This window comes from Elephas maximus, chromosome 23 (genome assembly GCF_024166365.1).
Source record: "Elephas maximus indicus isolate mEleMax1 chromosome 23, mEleMax1 primary haplotype, whole genome shotgun sequence".
Lineage (NCBI taxonomy): Eukaryota > Metazoa > Chordata > Mammalia > Proboscidea > Elephantidae > Elephas > Elephas maximus.
Window position 1 is genome coordinate 16,834,268 of NC_064841.1, and position 16,798 is coordinate 16,851,065.

Here is a 16,798-nt window from a genome sequence, read left to right on the forward strand (position 1 = left end):
ATTGACTCGACAGCAACGGGTTTGGGGTTTTTTTTTTGCTTTTTTGAGTTTTTTTTTTTTTTTTTTTTGGTAAAGGTTGACTAGTAAAGTTATAAGTAATTATGAACTAATTATGAGCATCATTCACCAAACGGCATGAAGATTCACATTTATTAGAAACTGAGAAATCAAGTATAAAACGGGTTGTTTTGGTAACATAACCAGTTTGTCAAGGCAAACGTAAACCTGTTAACCGACTTACAACCACATACACAGTTTAGATGTGTTAACAGTCCCCAGAACTTTCAAGAATTACACAACTTCTTGCATCAGCATCAAAACGCTTCACAACAACTTCGTGTCAGTAAATACCTATTTCTTTCAACATGTTTTCCAGACGAGAAACTCAAAGTAAAAAAAAACGATTAAATGCCCTGCCCGATATGGCAACTAGGATCTGACGTTAACTACAACCTTACTGACAACAAACTACTCCTCTACAGCACTTTGGTTTCACAGTATACGAACAGGGTTCCCGTAAAACCAAATGCAAATTACTACTCTTAGATGGCTTCCAAGTCTACGGAAGCTCTCCTTTCAGTAGAATACACAACATGGAGATGAAGCCGAAGCCAAATCCTGGACCCTCAAAAACAAGTGCTCATTTTACACTTCCTCTAAAGTGAGGTAAAGACCACGTGTAGCGTGTAGCATTAACCTTGGCGGTGCAGCACTGCAAAGGAAAAGTGCTCCCGCCTCTGCACTTCCCACCCGCGTCCCTCCACTATTAGCCCTCCCCTCATAGGCAGCCCTAGAGGTTATTTATTCCCTGGAGGACACGAGGGAAACTGAGGAAGGCCGGAATGATCTGAGCTAAAGAACCCAAGATAAAGGGACGCAGGCACAAGCCCCGAAAAACGCTTCCCGCCTCTCCCTTGCTGTGTCCGGCGGCCTCAGACTCAACAACCTGAGACACAGGGGCGCGTTTTCACAGGTCTCGGACCTCACTGTGACTTCCTGGTTTGACTCCAGCGCCAAACGCGGGCCGAAGGACTTACGCCGTCCCCCCGGGCCCGCCAGTGTCGAGCTGAGTGCAGGCTGGGGCTTAGGGGCGACACCAGGCCTCTCAACATGCGCACCACGGTGCGGCGGCGCCCCGGCCTACCGTTGCGACCAGAACGCACACCCCCAACCCGCTCGCCTCCCGCTGACCAGAACTGTCTGTAGGCCCCAGACGACAGCGACAGAGCCACTGACTTACGAAGTCTTCTAAGAAATTACCTTTGAACTGGCCTTCTGAGAGCCGCCTGGCGTTTTGTCCGCCATCTTGAGCTTTGCCCCTCCTTCGGCGGCGGCAGCAGCACAGGAGAGTCGAGCACCGAAAGCGCAGATCTCGGCAGAGCCCGCCTGAGGCGCCTGCAAGGCTGAGTAGTCGACTGAAGAGGTAGTGAGCCCGGGCGGGGCCGAGTCACGTGACTTCCGGGGTCAGTCTTTCCACGGGTTGTTGTCTGTGTCTCTGTGACAGGGTTGTTGTGCTAGTGAATTTAGGAGAGAATCTCCTTGTTCTGATGTTCAGGACCAACTGATATCTCACACTCCTTTCCCAGGGCCAACACTCAATAGGTGCCAGCCGGTTGTATTTCCCAGGCGAGGAGGGAGCCGCTCCTTAAAGAGAAATGCACTGAACATCTGGGAGGAGCATTCATTTCAACTCAAAAAATAGGTTTGAAGCCAACTGGGAGTCTGGCGCTCAGTGAACAAAGACGCAGTTCGCGCCTCCTCGGGAGCTCACACCCCACTGGCAAAGGCAAACTTGGCATCTGCTCACGTTACTTTAAAATGGTCAATGTTGAGCTAGAGTTGTGCCTGGAAAGCCCAGAAGAGGGGCATTTGACCCAGTTCGGGAATCCAGCATTGCGGTTACCAGGTAAACTGACTGTTTAGGGCGCCTGCAAAATGGACACGAGCAGAGAGAGGATGAACGAGAGAAAGACGGTATTCTCAATCTAGCATACATGTAAATCTACTGTTCTGTACTGTTTTCCTGTTATTCACATAAATGGGGGAGCGCCATAAATTTTTTAGGTACTTAGGACTTTTTGAAAGTTCTAAATCGGGATCTGGATTCGCAGAAGGAAAGCTTGCTTGAGAAGGTCATGCTTGGAACCAAGCCAGGCAAGGAAAGTGGTAAAGACATTCCAGGCAGAGAGAGCAGTTGGAATAAAAGCTTTGTGGCATGAATGACTGCAGCCCGTTTTGCAGGGCACCACAAGCAGTCAAGTTTTATTAAACCAAGAGGCTTAGGGGGACGCGGCTGGAGAAGTGAATGGGAGCAAGTTCACACAGGATGCCGAGATAACCATACAGGAACCCTGTATTAGGAGTTAAGAGTTATATTCTAAGGATGAAGCGTCGCCCTCAATAGGGTTAAGTGGGGCTGTAATATGGTCAGATTTTCATTTTAAAAGATTGCTCAGAGCATAGCGGAAGACAGATTTAAGTCGGGAAGATCAACTTAAGATATTGGGGGTGCAGGAGAATTGGAAGGGACAGGGAACCGTGTTCCCTAATTCATTCAAAATATTTTTGAGCCTTGTGTTTTCTACAAAACCCTGTGCAAAGTGTTGTGGGGCTTACAAAGACGAGTAAAAATGTACTGTCTTCATTAAATTTAAAACCCACAACTAACATTATACTCGGTGAAAGACTGAAAGCTTTTCCACTAAGATGGGGAACAAGACAAGGACTCCTGCTCTCACCACGGCTATTCAACGTTGTAGTGGAAGTCCTAGTGTGGTGACATGAATTACTTAATATGGCCCTTCTAGCCATAGTTTGTGACTCCCACACAGTGATTGAGTGAGACTGTGCAAATAAGGCATGTGGAACCAGAGATAGTTAAGGTTATGTGTCACCTTGGCTGGACCATGTTATGTTATGGCAGTTATGTAATGATGTAATCATCTTCCATTTTGTGATTGCTATAATTAGCCTCTACTTGGTGGTGTATTGTAAATCCTAGCCTCTGTGCCTGTGGTTGTGGTCCCATTTGGGAGTGAGTTGTCTGTTGTATTAACGAGGCAGATTAAGGTGGGATGTGTCTTGAGTCACCACCTTACTAGAGAATGTGACTTAAGTCACCACTCTTACCTCAGTCACTACCCTACCATCCTTTTTCAAGTCATGCCCTTACTTGAGTCACACGTTTTATCTTATAAAAGATAAAAGGTGAGAGATGTGAGCAGAGAGCAGGGGACCCTGTACCACCAAGAAGAGCTAGGAGTGGTGCATGTCCTTTGGACCCGGGATCCCTGTTACAGAGAGCTGTAACACTGGAAATGGTGCAAGATGGTGAGAAGCAGCAGCAAGTGCAGCAGAGAACCGGCAGCAGCAGAACCAGGAGACTGGCATGAGACAGTGCCGCAGGCTTCTTCACCCCCAGAGCAAGGCAGCTACAGTGGGTTTGCCCACCTACAGAGTGAGAGACCTGAATGCCTTCAGGCAGGAGGCTTCCTAACCGAGTGGGGTGCCTCCGTGCACTTGTCAGCAGAGCTAGGCTTACCAACCCACGGAGGAAGAGCAAGCAAGTGCCTCTGGGCCGAGGCTTACTGGCAGGGTGGGATGCCCATGGGCAGTTACTGGTGAAGCTAAAGAGATGTGTAACACTTGCCCGAGCAGGGCAGAGGACAGCCTGAGGTGCCGGGGGCTGAGGGGCCAAGGGCCGGAAGAGAGGCCTGCCTGCAGGCATGGCTGAGAAGAGACTGTCCTGACTGAAGAGCTATATTCTGAGTGACTTTTGATCCTGATTTGTAGCCTGTGGTAGCACGGTGGTTAAGAGCTCAACTGCTAACCAGAAGGTCACCAGTTCAAATCCACCAGCCACTCCTTGGAAACCCTATGGGGCAGTTCTACTCCGTTATCTAGGGTCGCTACAGGTCGGAATCAACTGGATGACAACCGGTTTTTTGTTTTTACTTCCCTAATAAACCCCATGATTGTGAGTTTTGTCTGTGAGTTTTGTGTGGCCATTGCAACGAATTATCGAACCCAGCAGAGAAGTAGAGATTGCCGTGGGAGGGATGGCTGGTGTCAGAATTACTAAAAAGGTTGAAGAGAGGAGGTATGTCTGCCTTCTCGTAGGAATCAGCCTTGGTCTGTTGGTGCTGATAATGATTCTCTCTTCCCCTTGTGAAGTTAGATGAGGAGGTCTGACACTCCTGTCACACCATTTTTACACTAAAAAAAAAAGAAAAGGCATCCCAGTTGGAAAAGAAAAAGTAAAACTATAATCACAGATGACATGGTCTATATAAAAAATTTCAAAGACTCCAAGAAAGCTACTAGAGCTAATGAACTAATTCAGCAAAGTTGCAGGGTACAAGATCAAAATTTGAAAATCAGTTGGGTTTCTATATACCAGCAGTGAACAACCAGAAAAGGAAATTAAGAGAACAATACCATTTACAATAGCATCTAAAAGAATAAAATACCTAGGAATAAATTTAACCAAGGAGGTGAAAGGCTTGTTCTCTGAAAACTATAAAACATTGCTGAAAAATTTTAAAGGAGACCTAAATAAATAGAAAGACATCCTGTGTTCATGGATTGGAATACTTAATGTGGTTAAGATGGCAATATTATCCAAAGCAATCTACAGGTTCTTTGCAGTCCCCCTCAAAATTCCAACAGGACTTTTTGCAGAAATGAGAAAGCCAATCCTTAAATTCATACAGAATTGCAAGGGACACCAAATAGCCAAAAGAATCTTGAAAAATAAAAATACTTCCCAATTTCAAAACATACTGCAAAGCTACAGTAACCAAAATGGTGTGGTACTGGTATAATAATAGACATATAGATAAATGGAATAGAATTGAAATTCCAGAAACAGACCCATACATTAACAGCCAGTTACTCTTCATCGAGAGTATCAAGTTCCTGTGGGGACCATGATCATGGGGAATATCTAGCTCAATTGGCATAACATAGTTTATAAAGAATATGTTCTACATTCTACTTTGGTGAGTAGCGTCTGGGGGTCTTAAAAAGCCTGTAAGCGGCCATCTAGGATACTCCACTGGTCTCACCCCTTTGGGAGTAAGGAAGAACAAAGAAAACTAAAGATACAAGGGAAAGATTAGTACAAAGGACTAATGGACCACATCTACCATGGACTCTGCCAGACTGAGTCCAGTACAATGAGATGGTGCCCGGGTACCACCATTGCCTGCTCTGACAGGGATCACAATAGAGGGTCGCAGATAGAGCTGGAGAAAAATGTAGAGCAAAATTCTAACTCAAAAAGAAGGACCAGACTTGCTGGCCTGACAGAGACAGGAGAAGCCCTGTGAGTATGGCCCCCAACACCTTTTCAGCTCAGTAATGAAGTCACTCCTGAGGCTCACCCTTCAGCCAAAGATTGAACAGGCCTATAGAACAAAGCAAGACTAAAGGGGCACACCAGCCCTGGGACAGGGACTACAAGGTGGGGGGAGGGGAGAAAAGCTGGTAGTAGGGAACCCAGTGTTGAGAAGAGAGAGTGTTGACGTGTCGTGGGGTTGTTAACCAGTGTCAGAACAATGTGTGTACTAACTGATGAGAAACTGGTTTGCTCTGTAAACCTTCATCTAAGGTACAATTAAAAAAAAGACAGAGTGCCAGGTTCATTCAATGAGGAAAGAATAGTCTTTTCAACAAGTGGTGCTACAATAACTGGATTTCTGCATGCAGAAGAATGAAGTTGGACCCCTGCCTCGTATCTACAAAAATTAACTGGAAATGAATCAATGGCAAACATGGTGCTAAAACTATAAAACTCTTAGAAGAAAACATAGGAGTAAATCTTCAGGACCTTGTTTTTTGGCAATGGATTCTTAGATACAATATCAAAAGTAAAAGCAACAAAAGAAAAAAAAATAGATAAATTAGACTTCATCAAAATAAACTTTTGTGGATTAAAGGACGTTGTTAAGAAAGTGAAAAGACAGAATGGGAGAAGATATTTGGAAATCATATATCTGATAAGGGTTTAATATCCAGAATGTATAAATAACTCATACAACTTGTCTTAGTTATCTAGTGCTGCCATATTTCAAATCCTGTTAAATTCCACTTAGGGGTAGTGGTGGTTCGTGGTAAAATACTTGCCTTCCATGCAGAAGACCAGGGTTTGATTCCTGCCCAATGCGCCTCAGGTGCAGCCACCACCCGTCAAGATAGGAAAAGAGCGAGGTTCAGGAGGGTTCCCAGCATGGGGCCTCAATGTCTAAAAGGAAACCTACTTAGATCTCCAAGGGGACTTGCTTATCCTTCCTGAAAACCAATGTTCGTTCCTGCCATTTGTTGTTAAGGGTTCTCCCTGCAGCTGTGTTCAACAGAGATTACAAAGTAGTGACAGATGGAGTCCACAGAGGTGTTTTATGGCCTGATGTTTGTGTGTGTGTGTGTGTGTGTGTGTGTGTGTGTGTGTGTGGCAGTGGGGTGGTTCTTTGAAATTTGAGCTAGCTTCTCAATGTTGAGAAGATTTCCAGCTTTTCTTGAAAAATGGGAAGGTCTGCCAACACTGGGTGACGATCCAGTGGAAGTGAGCTGCAGTGACCTTTTAGGCAGGGGGCTGTGTGCCCACTTGCCAGGGCCTTCACCACTCTCCATTATTGTGGACAATACACCACACCTGGCCTGCTGGTAGGCATTTGAGTTTTCTACTTGTGACGTACAGTTGAAGACTTACGAGGTGATATGGGTTGTATCCCAAAGAAGTATGTGTTTTAAATCCTAATCTCTATGCTTCTGGTGGAGCCCCAGTATGCACTGGTTAAGAGCTCGGCTGTTAACCAAAAGGTCAGCAGTTCGAATCTTCCATCTGCTCTTTAGAAACCCTACAGGGCCGTACTGCTCTGTCCTATAGGGTCACTGTGAGTTGGCATCAACCCAACAGCAATGGGTTTATGCCTGTGGTTATAATCCTATTGGGGAATGAGTTGTCTTTGTTATGTTAGTGAGGCAGGATTAGTGTAGGGTGTATCTTGAGTCAATCTCTTTTGAGATACAAAAAGATTAAACAGTCCAGCAGAGGAGAGATGGGGGAAGAGAGATGCCAAGCCACATGAAGATCGCCTAGGAGCAGAAGCTACAAGAGACAAGGAGCTTCCTCTAGAGCCAATAGAGAGAGATAGCCTTCCCCTAGAGCCAGCACCCTGCATTCAGACATTAAAAAAAAAAAAAAAAAAAAAAAACCATTGCCATCAAGTAAATTCCTACTCATAGCACCCCTATAAGACAGAGTAGAACTGCCCCATAGGGTTTTCAAGGAGCGGCCGGTGGATTCGAACTGCTGACCTTTTGGTTAGCAGCCAAGCTCTTAACCACTGTGCCACCAGGGCTCCTTTTCAGACATAGAGCCTCCTAACTGTGAGATTCAGATGTACAGCCTCCTAAACTATGAGAAAATAAATTTCTGTTTGTTAAAGCCACCCACTTGTGGTATTTCCTGTTACAGCAGCACTAGAGAACTAAGACATCAGGGGTGATGGTCAGAGCATTTAACCACCAGTCCCCCAGGCACTGACCGGACCAGACAGACTTATTAGGCGCAGAAGGCCCAGTGCCTAGGGCCGACGGTACACTCAGGGCCCTCCAAAATGTTTTAGTTTCTTTTAAAATAAGAAGAAAAAACACAACTGAAGAGGCTGGAACAAAGGTAGCCATTGAGTGGCTGTGGTACCCTTATATGCTGAAAGATAACCTATTGCCTTCGAGGCAGTTCCGACTCCTAGCAACCCTGTAAGGTGCCCTGGTGGTGCAGTGGTTAAAGCGATCAGCTGCTGACCAAAAGTTTGGCCATTGGAAGCCACCAGCTACTCTGTGGGCAAAAGATGTAGCAGTCTGCTTCTGAACACACTAAACCCAGTACCCACTGAAAACACTACAGCCTCCTAAACCCGATGAGGCAGTTCCACACTGACTGTGCTACAGGGTCACTAGGAGAGCTGAAAAATAAAGACCTTAAGAATGATGACCGAGAGCCGAAATCTCCTGTATTTGTGCCAATGGGCTGCTCCTACTTACTTGGTGGCTCTTTTATTCTGAAGATGTTTAAGCAGCTCTCCCTCTCCCCGCTTTCTAAGCCTCAGGACAGAGGTTAGTGAAAGTACAACCCCATTCATTTGTGCATTTGACATTTATTGAATTTCTAGTATGTCCCAGGCTCTAAAGAAAGAAAGGGAAGAGGGAGAAAGAAAGGGCGTTACAGCGGAAAATCAGACTTAGCCTCTTGTGATTCTGTTTCTAGGAATAGTCAGGGAATAGCCTTCAAGGAGGATGTGGTCTTCATGGAATGGAAGAGGAATCTTTCCAATGAAATTGATCACTTGTCCACACCACCCCCGCTGCTAGCTTTACAAGGAAGATTTCAGGGGTAACAGCAGCCGTCTTCTCCCTTCTTCTCCTTTCTCCCGCCAAAATGTCTCTATGAGTCAGAATCAACTCAACAGCAGTGGGTTTGGTTTTTTGGTTTCACTTATTGATGATATCTAGAATTCCTTTAGCAATAACAATGAGCAGTGGAATTTAAAGCTACAAATACCTGGATGATAAAAGATCAATAAAAATGGTGTCCAAAAGGCTCCCCAAGCATGGGCTAGTGACAAATGTTGAAGATGAATAAAATTACTATTTTAACTGTAACCCTGGTGAGAATAGTACTCTGTGTAGCAATTACTGTATCAACAAAATTAATAAAACTGAGAATGGTGGTCTACCTGGAGTATTGTGGAAATGAGTATTCCTAAGTGAGTGTACGTGTGTGTGTGTGTGTGTGTGTGTGTGTGTGTTGTGTAATAAAGGAGGACTGCAAGTATCCGTGGAAGATCAGAAGAACCAGCAGAAGGCAACATCTCTTGGGATGCCCTCACTTGCCATTCATGGCCTGGCAGTTCAAAGGTGGGCTTGGCCTGGACCACCCAAAGATAAGACCTCACTTAATCTGTGACCTGTCCTTCTGCCTGTGAGGAACCCATGAAGACTGGGACTCTTGAAACAATACCAGGTAATATAAAGGGCTGGTGGAGAATGCAGTTAAGGAAAGAAAATGAAACAACCATCTCCCTCAGCAATTTCATTTGATTGTTAGTAACAGAAGCCCACCATGACATTGCTATCATGTTGAGTATATCAAAGAATATGGTATACCTTCCTTTTTTTCAAGTTTTTACTGTTCCCTCCACATTGATCTTGAATATTTCAGGTTACGTTTATTCTGAGGCATTGTCTTCGTTATTTCGTGCTGCTATAACAGAAGTACCACAAGTAGGTGGTTTTAAAGAGCAGAAATTTATTATCTCACAGTTTAGGAGGTTAGAAGTACAAATTCAGGGCACCCGCTATAGGGAGAGATCTTTGTCTATTTGAGCTTCTAAACCAAAACCAAATCCGCTGCCCTCAAGTTAATTCCAACTCATAAGTCAGAGTAGAACTGCCCCATAGGGTTTCCAAGGAGCAGCTGGTGGATTCAAACTGCTGACCTTTTGGTCATCTTTTCTCCTCTCTGACCTTGGCTTCTATTTTTACATCTTCTAACTCTAGCTCTACTACCTGCCTCTTATAAAGACCCTTGGGATTACATTGGGCCCACCAGGAACATCCCGAAAAAGCTCTCCATCTGGAGATGTTTAACTTAGTCACATCTACAAAGTCCCTTGTGCCACGTCAGGTAACATATTCACGGGTTTTAAGGATTAGGATGTGGACATCTTTAAACCCAAACCCAGTGCCGTCGAGTCGATTCCGACTCATATAGGACAAACTAGAACTGCCCCATAGAGTTTCCAAGGAGCACCTGGTGGATATCAAACCGCCCACCCTTTGGTTAGCAGCCGTAGCACTTACCCACTACGCCACCAGGGTTTCCATGGACATCTTTGGAGGGCCATTATTCAGCTGATCATGGATTCGCAATGAACTTCCTGCTTCTGTATTTTGTCCTTGCTTAGCAGGGTGCAGCTTCGATCCCACCAGAGAACTGACGTGGGAATCCACCACCACCCACTACCATTGAGCTGATTCCAGCTCACAGTGACCCACAGGGATTCCAAGGCTGTAAATCTCTGTGAAAGCAGACTGCCACATCTTTCTTCCATGGAGCCACTGGTGGTTTTGAACCACTGACCTTTCAGCTAGCAGTCCATTGCTTTAACCACTGCATCATCAGGGCTCCTTGACGTGGGGATAGTCCTAATAAATAGATTCATGTCTAGTAAGTTGAGTTCTGAAATTACTGTCATGCTACGTTTATTGTCTGTTTGGGCAACATTCTACCGCATATATGGCCATGGCCCCATAAGGTTACGATGTTGTTGTTGTTGTTAGGTGCTGTTGAGTCAGTTCCAATTCATAGTAACCCCATGTACAACAGAACAAAATACTGCCTGACCCTGTGCCATCCTCACAATTGTTGTTATGCTTGAGCCATTGTTGGAGGCACTGTGTCAACACATCTCATTGAGGACCTGAGATAGATAGGGTTAACTGTGCCCGTGGCTGAACAAAAGAGCTGGTAAAAGATTATCTTCTAGAAGTTGGCTAAACAGGAAACACACCCTATCATGAGACACATGGGGTTAACTGTGCTGGTGGAACAAAAGAGCTTTTAAAAAGATGACCATCTAGAAGTTGGGTAAACAGGAACCCACTCTGTCAACATGAGATAGGATTGGGGCAGCCCAGGAATTACTGTCTTCTTAGTGTCTTTCTAGTCCCTCCTCCTTTGCAGGCTGCCTATGCGCAGAGGAGCAGAGTGTGAGTGCTGTTTGACCTTCCTTAGCCCTCCAAAGATGGCAATGTGGTGCAGAAGATCAAGTGCGCATGCACTATATCCCATAATAAATGATGCCAAGGGCTGCCGAGAGGACTCCCTCTTGAATATCAGCAGGTTCCATCTTAGATTCCTTCCAGATGCACGGGCAACCTAATTAACATACACCGCCATTCTGAGAAATACCGGCCCCTTGAAAGAAGCCTACTAAATATTCATTACTCCATTGTCTCCACCCAACCCATATAAGCCCTAGCCTTGCTTCCCTTTTCGACTCAGTCTTTTGGAGAGGCTTATATCCCCCCGACTCCTTTTGCTTGACTCAAGCAAAATAAAGCCTGCTGAAGATAAAGTTTGTCTTTCACATGTATTCTTACTCAGGAAAAGACAAGGACCCTTTGTGTCAGATTGGCAATTGGTAACAGGCCTTCCTCTTTTTCGCTGACCCTCTACTTTACCAAGCCTAATGTCCTTCTACAGGGACTGATCCCTCCTGATAACATGTCCAAAGTGTGTGATTGGAGAGTGGATGAAGCAGACATAGCACTTAAGAAACACTTACAAACAGTGCAGTGTTTTCATGAGCATCACCGAGTAGCACGTGCATTCGTTATTATGAACCATTATATGTATTTAAGTAAAAATTTTAATATAATAGGCTGTCTTAGTCATTTAGTGCTGTTATAACAGAAATACCACAAGTGGATGGCTTTAACAAAGACAAGTTTATTCTCTCACAGTCCCGTAGGCTAGAAGTCTGAGTTCAGGGTGCCGGCTCCAGGGGAAGGCTTTCTCTCTCTGTCAGCTCAGGAGGAAGGGCCTTGTCTTCAGTCTTCCCTTGGTCTGAGAGTATCTCAGCGCAGGAACTTCAGGTCCAAAGGATGTGTTCTGCTCCCGGCACCACTTTCTTGGCGGCGTAAGGCCCCCAACTCTCTGCTTCCCTTTCTATCTTTAGAGAGAAAAAAGGTGGTGCAGGCTACACCCTAGGGAAACTCACTTTACATTGGATCAGGGAGGTGATCTGAGTAAGGGTGGCATTACAATCCCACCCTAATCCTTTTAACAGAAAATTACAATCACAAAATGGAGGACAACCACAGAATACTGAGAATCATGGCCTAGCCAAGTTGATACACACATTTTGGGGGGGAGGGGCGGACATAATTCAATCCGTGACATAGGCTTTAGGGCGGTCTGTTCTTAAATACTTGTGTGCCACAAGTCAGATGTTCGTAACACAGGGACTGCTTGTATACAATATGATGGTCACAGAATGTCCAAATCACATAACGTTCTACGTGGACGTATCGTGGACATTAAGAGAAGCATGACTATTACTGGGGGACCCCACAGGTGTGAGGTGTGGTTCCGTTGAAGAGGAATGAGACAGATCCTTGTTGTGAAAGGGCTCACAGGACAATAAAGAAGACAGATATGTCACAATCAGAGTGTAATAAGTGAAGGCTGAAATTTTAACCTGACTTGTTCACAGCTGTATCCACAGTGCCTAGAATAGGCCAGAGTGAGTACCATACAGGCACTCAGTGAATGTTAATGAATGAAGTTAACATAAAAGCCAGTTCTTTGGGAGCACGTGAGAAAATTGGCACTGCTTGAGGAGCGTCAAGAAAGACTTCATAAAGGATGCTGTAGAACCTTTGGGGGGTCCTGTCTAGTTCTCAAGATTTCACCTCTGGGGCTAACTCTCCAAGAGTTGCTAGAGGCTGCTCAGAGAGCAAGATGGAGCCCTTAGTACAATATTGCATTTGAAGAAAATTCAAACTACGCTCATTTGAAACAGTCTGAAGAGTCTCCCATCATGTGCAGATTTTGAAATAATGTGCATGAATCTCTTCTCATCCCCAATTAAAAAAAAATTTTTTAATTGTGTAAGTCCATCATTTACCATTTCGCCACCTGGCGGCACTGCTACAGCTGATAAACAAAAACACTGTCCTTTTTAGGTAGCCTTGTGACCACACATCCCAACTTCTGTGACTGATTCCACATTCATTGTTATAATTAAAACTCTCTCTAATATCCTGCCATCGTCAATCAAGCTTTTTTTTTAAGCATTGGTGCTGATGCTGAAAATGTGCTCAAAAATAACTTAGAAGGGGAAGCTAAATGTGATAAAACCATGGTATGTTGTGCTGTTGATTTAGGAGAGAACAGCCTGTAAAATATTAGAGATAATAAAAAATATTAGATGGTGATAACATTAAAGATCATATCTGTACAGTGAGGCTTGCTCTGCTTCTCGATAGAATGGAATCTCCAATAGGGCAAGGATACTGCTGAATCCCAGCACCTAGCACAGTGCCTGGCACGTAGTAGGCAAAAAATAGGTATTTGTCGAATAAATAATAAGTGAACATGGAGAAAAACAATTACTTAATGCCCCGAACCATATATTCCCTCATCTTTACCCATGCACAGAGGCTAACAACAAGTTTCTGATACCAAATTCTCAGGAGAGAGCTTCTGAATAGTCCATCTCAGGTTAGCTGCTTATTCCTGGTCTAATCAACTGCCCCAGCGAATAGTGCCACATACAACAAATGGCTCCCAGAGGCTCCCTATGGGAGGGGTGAAGTGGGTGAGTGGGTGGTAAGCCAAAACTAACTGTAAAGTATCTGAATAATAGTTCTTCCACACATATACAATTATTTCTCAAGTATTTGGAGATGCTGCTGTGATTATTGTTGTTGTTAGGTGCTGTTGAGTTGTACAACAGAACGAAACACTGCCTGGTCCTGTGCCATTCTCACAATCGTTGTTATGCTTGAGCCCGTTGTTGCAGCCATTGTGCCAATCTATCTTATTAAGGGTCTTCCTCTTTTTCATTGGCCGTCTACCAAGCATGATGTCCTTCTCCAGGGACTGATCCCACCTGGTAACATGTATGTGAGATGCAGTCTCACCATCCTTGCTTCTAAGGAGCATTCTGGTTGTAGTTCTTCCAAGACAGATTTGTTCATTCTTTTGGCAGTTGCAATGATTAAGAACATGTGTCAACTTGGCTGGGCCATGATTCTCAGTGTTTTGGCAGTTGTATAATGTGCTCACTTCCCTGTTGAAATTTGATATGTGATCACCCCATGATGGAATCTGCTGAGTGGTACTGGCGGAGGCAGGGCCTGTGGCAGCTCACTACCCACTCAACTTTCATCTCTCTGCCCTGTACCGCGTATTTCCTTCCTGCTCACCTTGCCAAAGTTTTTTGGCTTGTTCTGGATTCAGCAGCTGCCTCTTGTCTAACATCTTGTTCTTGGGCCTTGAAGCTTACTTGTTGATCTTGGGATTCGTCAATCTTCACAGCCTGTGAGCAGGAGTCCTGCTCCTCAACCTGCCGATCTTGGGTTTGACAGCCTCTGCAGCTAAATGAATCAGGAGAAACCTTGAGGTATTGCCTGCCGACCTTGGGATTCCTCAGCATTCACAGCTTGTGAGTGGGAACCCTGCTCTCTGACCTGACAATCTTGGGTTCACCAGCTTCTATGGCTCCCTGAATTGGGAGAGGTCTCTATCCTGATCCACAGACTTGGGACGTTCCAACCTCCACAATCACATGAGCTGTTTCCTTGATATAAATTTCTCTCTATATATATTTATATGTGTTACTGGTTTTGCTTCTCTAGAGAACACAGCCTAAGACAGCAGTCCATGGTATATTCAATATCCTTTGCCAAAACCACAATTCAAAGGCGTCAATTCTTCTTCGGTCTTCCTTATTCATTGTCTAGTTTTCACAAGCATATGAAGAAGTTGAAAATAACACAGCTTGGGTCAGGCACACCTTAGTCCTTAAAGTGACATCTTTGCCTTTTTACACTTTAAAGAGATCCTTTGCAGCAGATTTGCCCAAAGCAATGCTTCATTTGATTTCCTGACTACTGCTTCCATGGGCATTGATTGTGGATCCAAGTAAAATGAAATCTTTGACAACTTCAGTCTTTTCTCTGTTATCATGATGTCACTTATTGGTCCAGTTGTGAGAATTTTTGTTTTCCTTATGTTGAGGTGTAATCGACACTGAAGGCTGTAGTCCTTGATCTTCATCACATTTTTTTGTCAGAGTGTTCTTGAATTCACAACAGCTCTTTGTCACTATATATACTTTCAATCAATAGTCCTAAAGGTACATGTGCAATCACGTGGTGATCAGCAGAAAAACTGACGTTATGGGGATCCTTATGCTTGGCATCATTTAGAACCCGAGAAGAGGCATATGTCCAGGGGAGAGGAATCAGAGTGGTGGTGCATCCGGAAATTAATTCCTGGGAAGAAGAAATGATGCATATTAAAACCGTCAGTCTGGAGAAAAGCAGACTGGAGAAAACAGTGGGACCTGTTTTCAAAGAACAAAGACTTTTTTCCTTTTTGTGCTATAAGCCAGTCGAGGAAGCACTGGACAGAGGCACAAAGGAGCAGATTTCTGATTTCAACTCAGTGTACAAAGTAATTTTTTAACCATGAGAATGCTTTAAAAATGGAACAGTCTACTTTTAATGAAATAAGTATTTCGCCATGAAAATATACAGACAGAAGCTGACTGATGGTAGGAAGGATTCCAGAATTTGGAGGAGAGTTGAGTCCCTAGGTGGTACCAATGGTTAACACGCTATTGGACTATCTGAGCTCTATCTGGGCTATAACTTCTTTCATCCCAACATTCTCCATCTCTCTAATGCCTGAAGCTGTAAAGTTCTCTATGTAAATAATTATTCACTGTAAACTTGGTTTGATACCCATTAGTGTTGTGTCCTCCAGGGGAAATAGAAACAAATCTGATAAAGTAACTGTTGAGTGTTGTTAAGAGAGTCCCACAACCCTCAAAGGAGGAGATGTTATCTTAGGTTATAGTGACAGGTGCCAGAACAGATCGTCAGGTACTCGGGAGCCTAAACTCAGGGGTCCGCACTCTCATTTGTGTATTATATTAGAGAAGTACCCTGGTAAATCCAGATCAAATTCAACAATTACTGCAACAGAGCCTTGTTTCATTTTGAGTTAATATTTACAACAATGACAAAAAAGAAAAAAAAAAGAGCAGCTACTGAGGCTGCTTATGTACAACCAAATGCCTCATAGAATTTGGTTTTGGGTTTGGAGGTATAGGGTCATGGTTTCATGAAACATCCCAGTTAATTGGCCTAATAACGTGGTTAGTGCTTCTCTTCTACCTCCTAGTTTGTTGTGAAGTGCCTGGGGTCCTAGAGGCTTACAAGCAGCCATCCAAGGCACAACAGTTGGTCTCTATTCACCTGGAGCAACAGAGGAAAAGGACAGTCAGGAATAGGAGGAGGATATGGAATGTGTGGCTAATTGCCTCCATGAACAACTGCCTCCTCTGCCATGAGACCAGAAGAACTGAATGGTGCCCGGCTGCCATTACTAAACATTTTGATCCAAGATTCCATAGAAGAATCCTGATCAAAATGGGGAAAATGTAGAACAGAATTACAAATCCTTATGGCCTCTAGACTTTCTGGAGCCAGGGAGGATAGATAAAGCCCTGAAACTATTGCCCTGAGATAATCTTTAAACCTTAAACCAAAAATATCCCCTGAAGTCATCTTAAAATGGAACAATAGTTTAGCTTAACTAGTTTTAAAAAAGGCCTGCCTTGAGCATTATGCTCTTTTAAGATCTTTCTATATGGGATCAAATTGACAATAGCAACTCAAAAGATTAGATAGACCCTTAGGGGTCATTGATTTAAGTTAATGAAGGAGGAACAACTCAGAAAGGAAGGTGAGGATGGTTGTACAACTCAAAGAATGTAATCAATGTCATGAAATTATACATGTAGAAACTGTTGAATTGGTATATTTTTGCTGTATTTATTCCCAACAACAACAACAAAATAAATAAAATTTAGAAAAAAAAAAATTAATGACTCCACTGAGGGGCACTGAGTTTCTGTTAATGGTGGTGGAATAATCTAGAAACAGCGGTGAGCACAACATGATGAAAGTAATCAATATCACTGCATTGTACATGTTA

General features: G+C 44.0%; 1 protein-coding gene across 2 annotated transcripts in view; it reads right to left on the reverse strand.

The window, feature by feature from the left end:
- Positions 1 to 1,363, reverse strand: part of U2SURP (U2 snRNP associated SURP domain containing) — a 50,022-nt gene extending 48,659 nt beyond the window's left edge. For both annotated transcript variants that reach the window (XM_049867224.1, XM_049867223.1), the window contains exon 1: positions 1,261 to 1,363. In XM_049867224.1, the coding sequence (XP_049723181.1) occupies positions 1,261 to 1,305 (45 nt within the window). In that variant the 5' untranslated portion in view covers positions 1,306 to 1,363. The remainder of the gene's footprint in view (positions 1 to 1,260) is intronic.
- Positions 1,364 to 16,798: the final 15,435 nt, after the last annotated feature.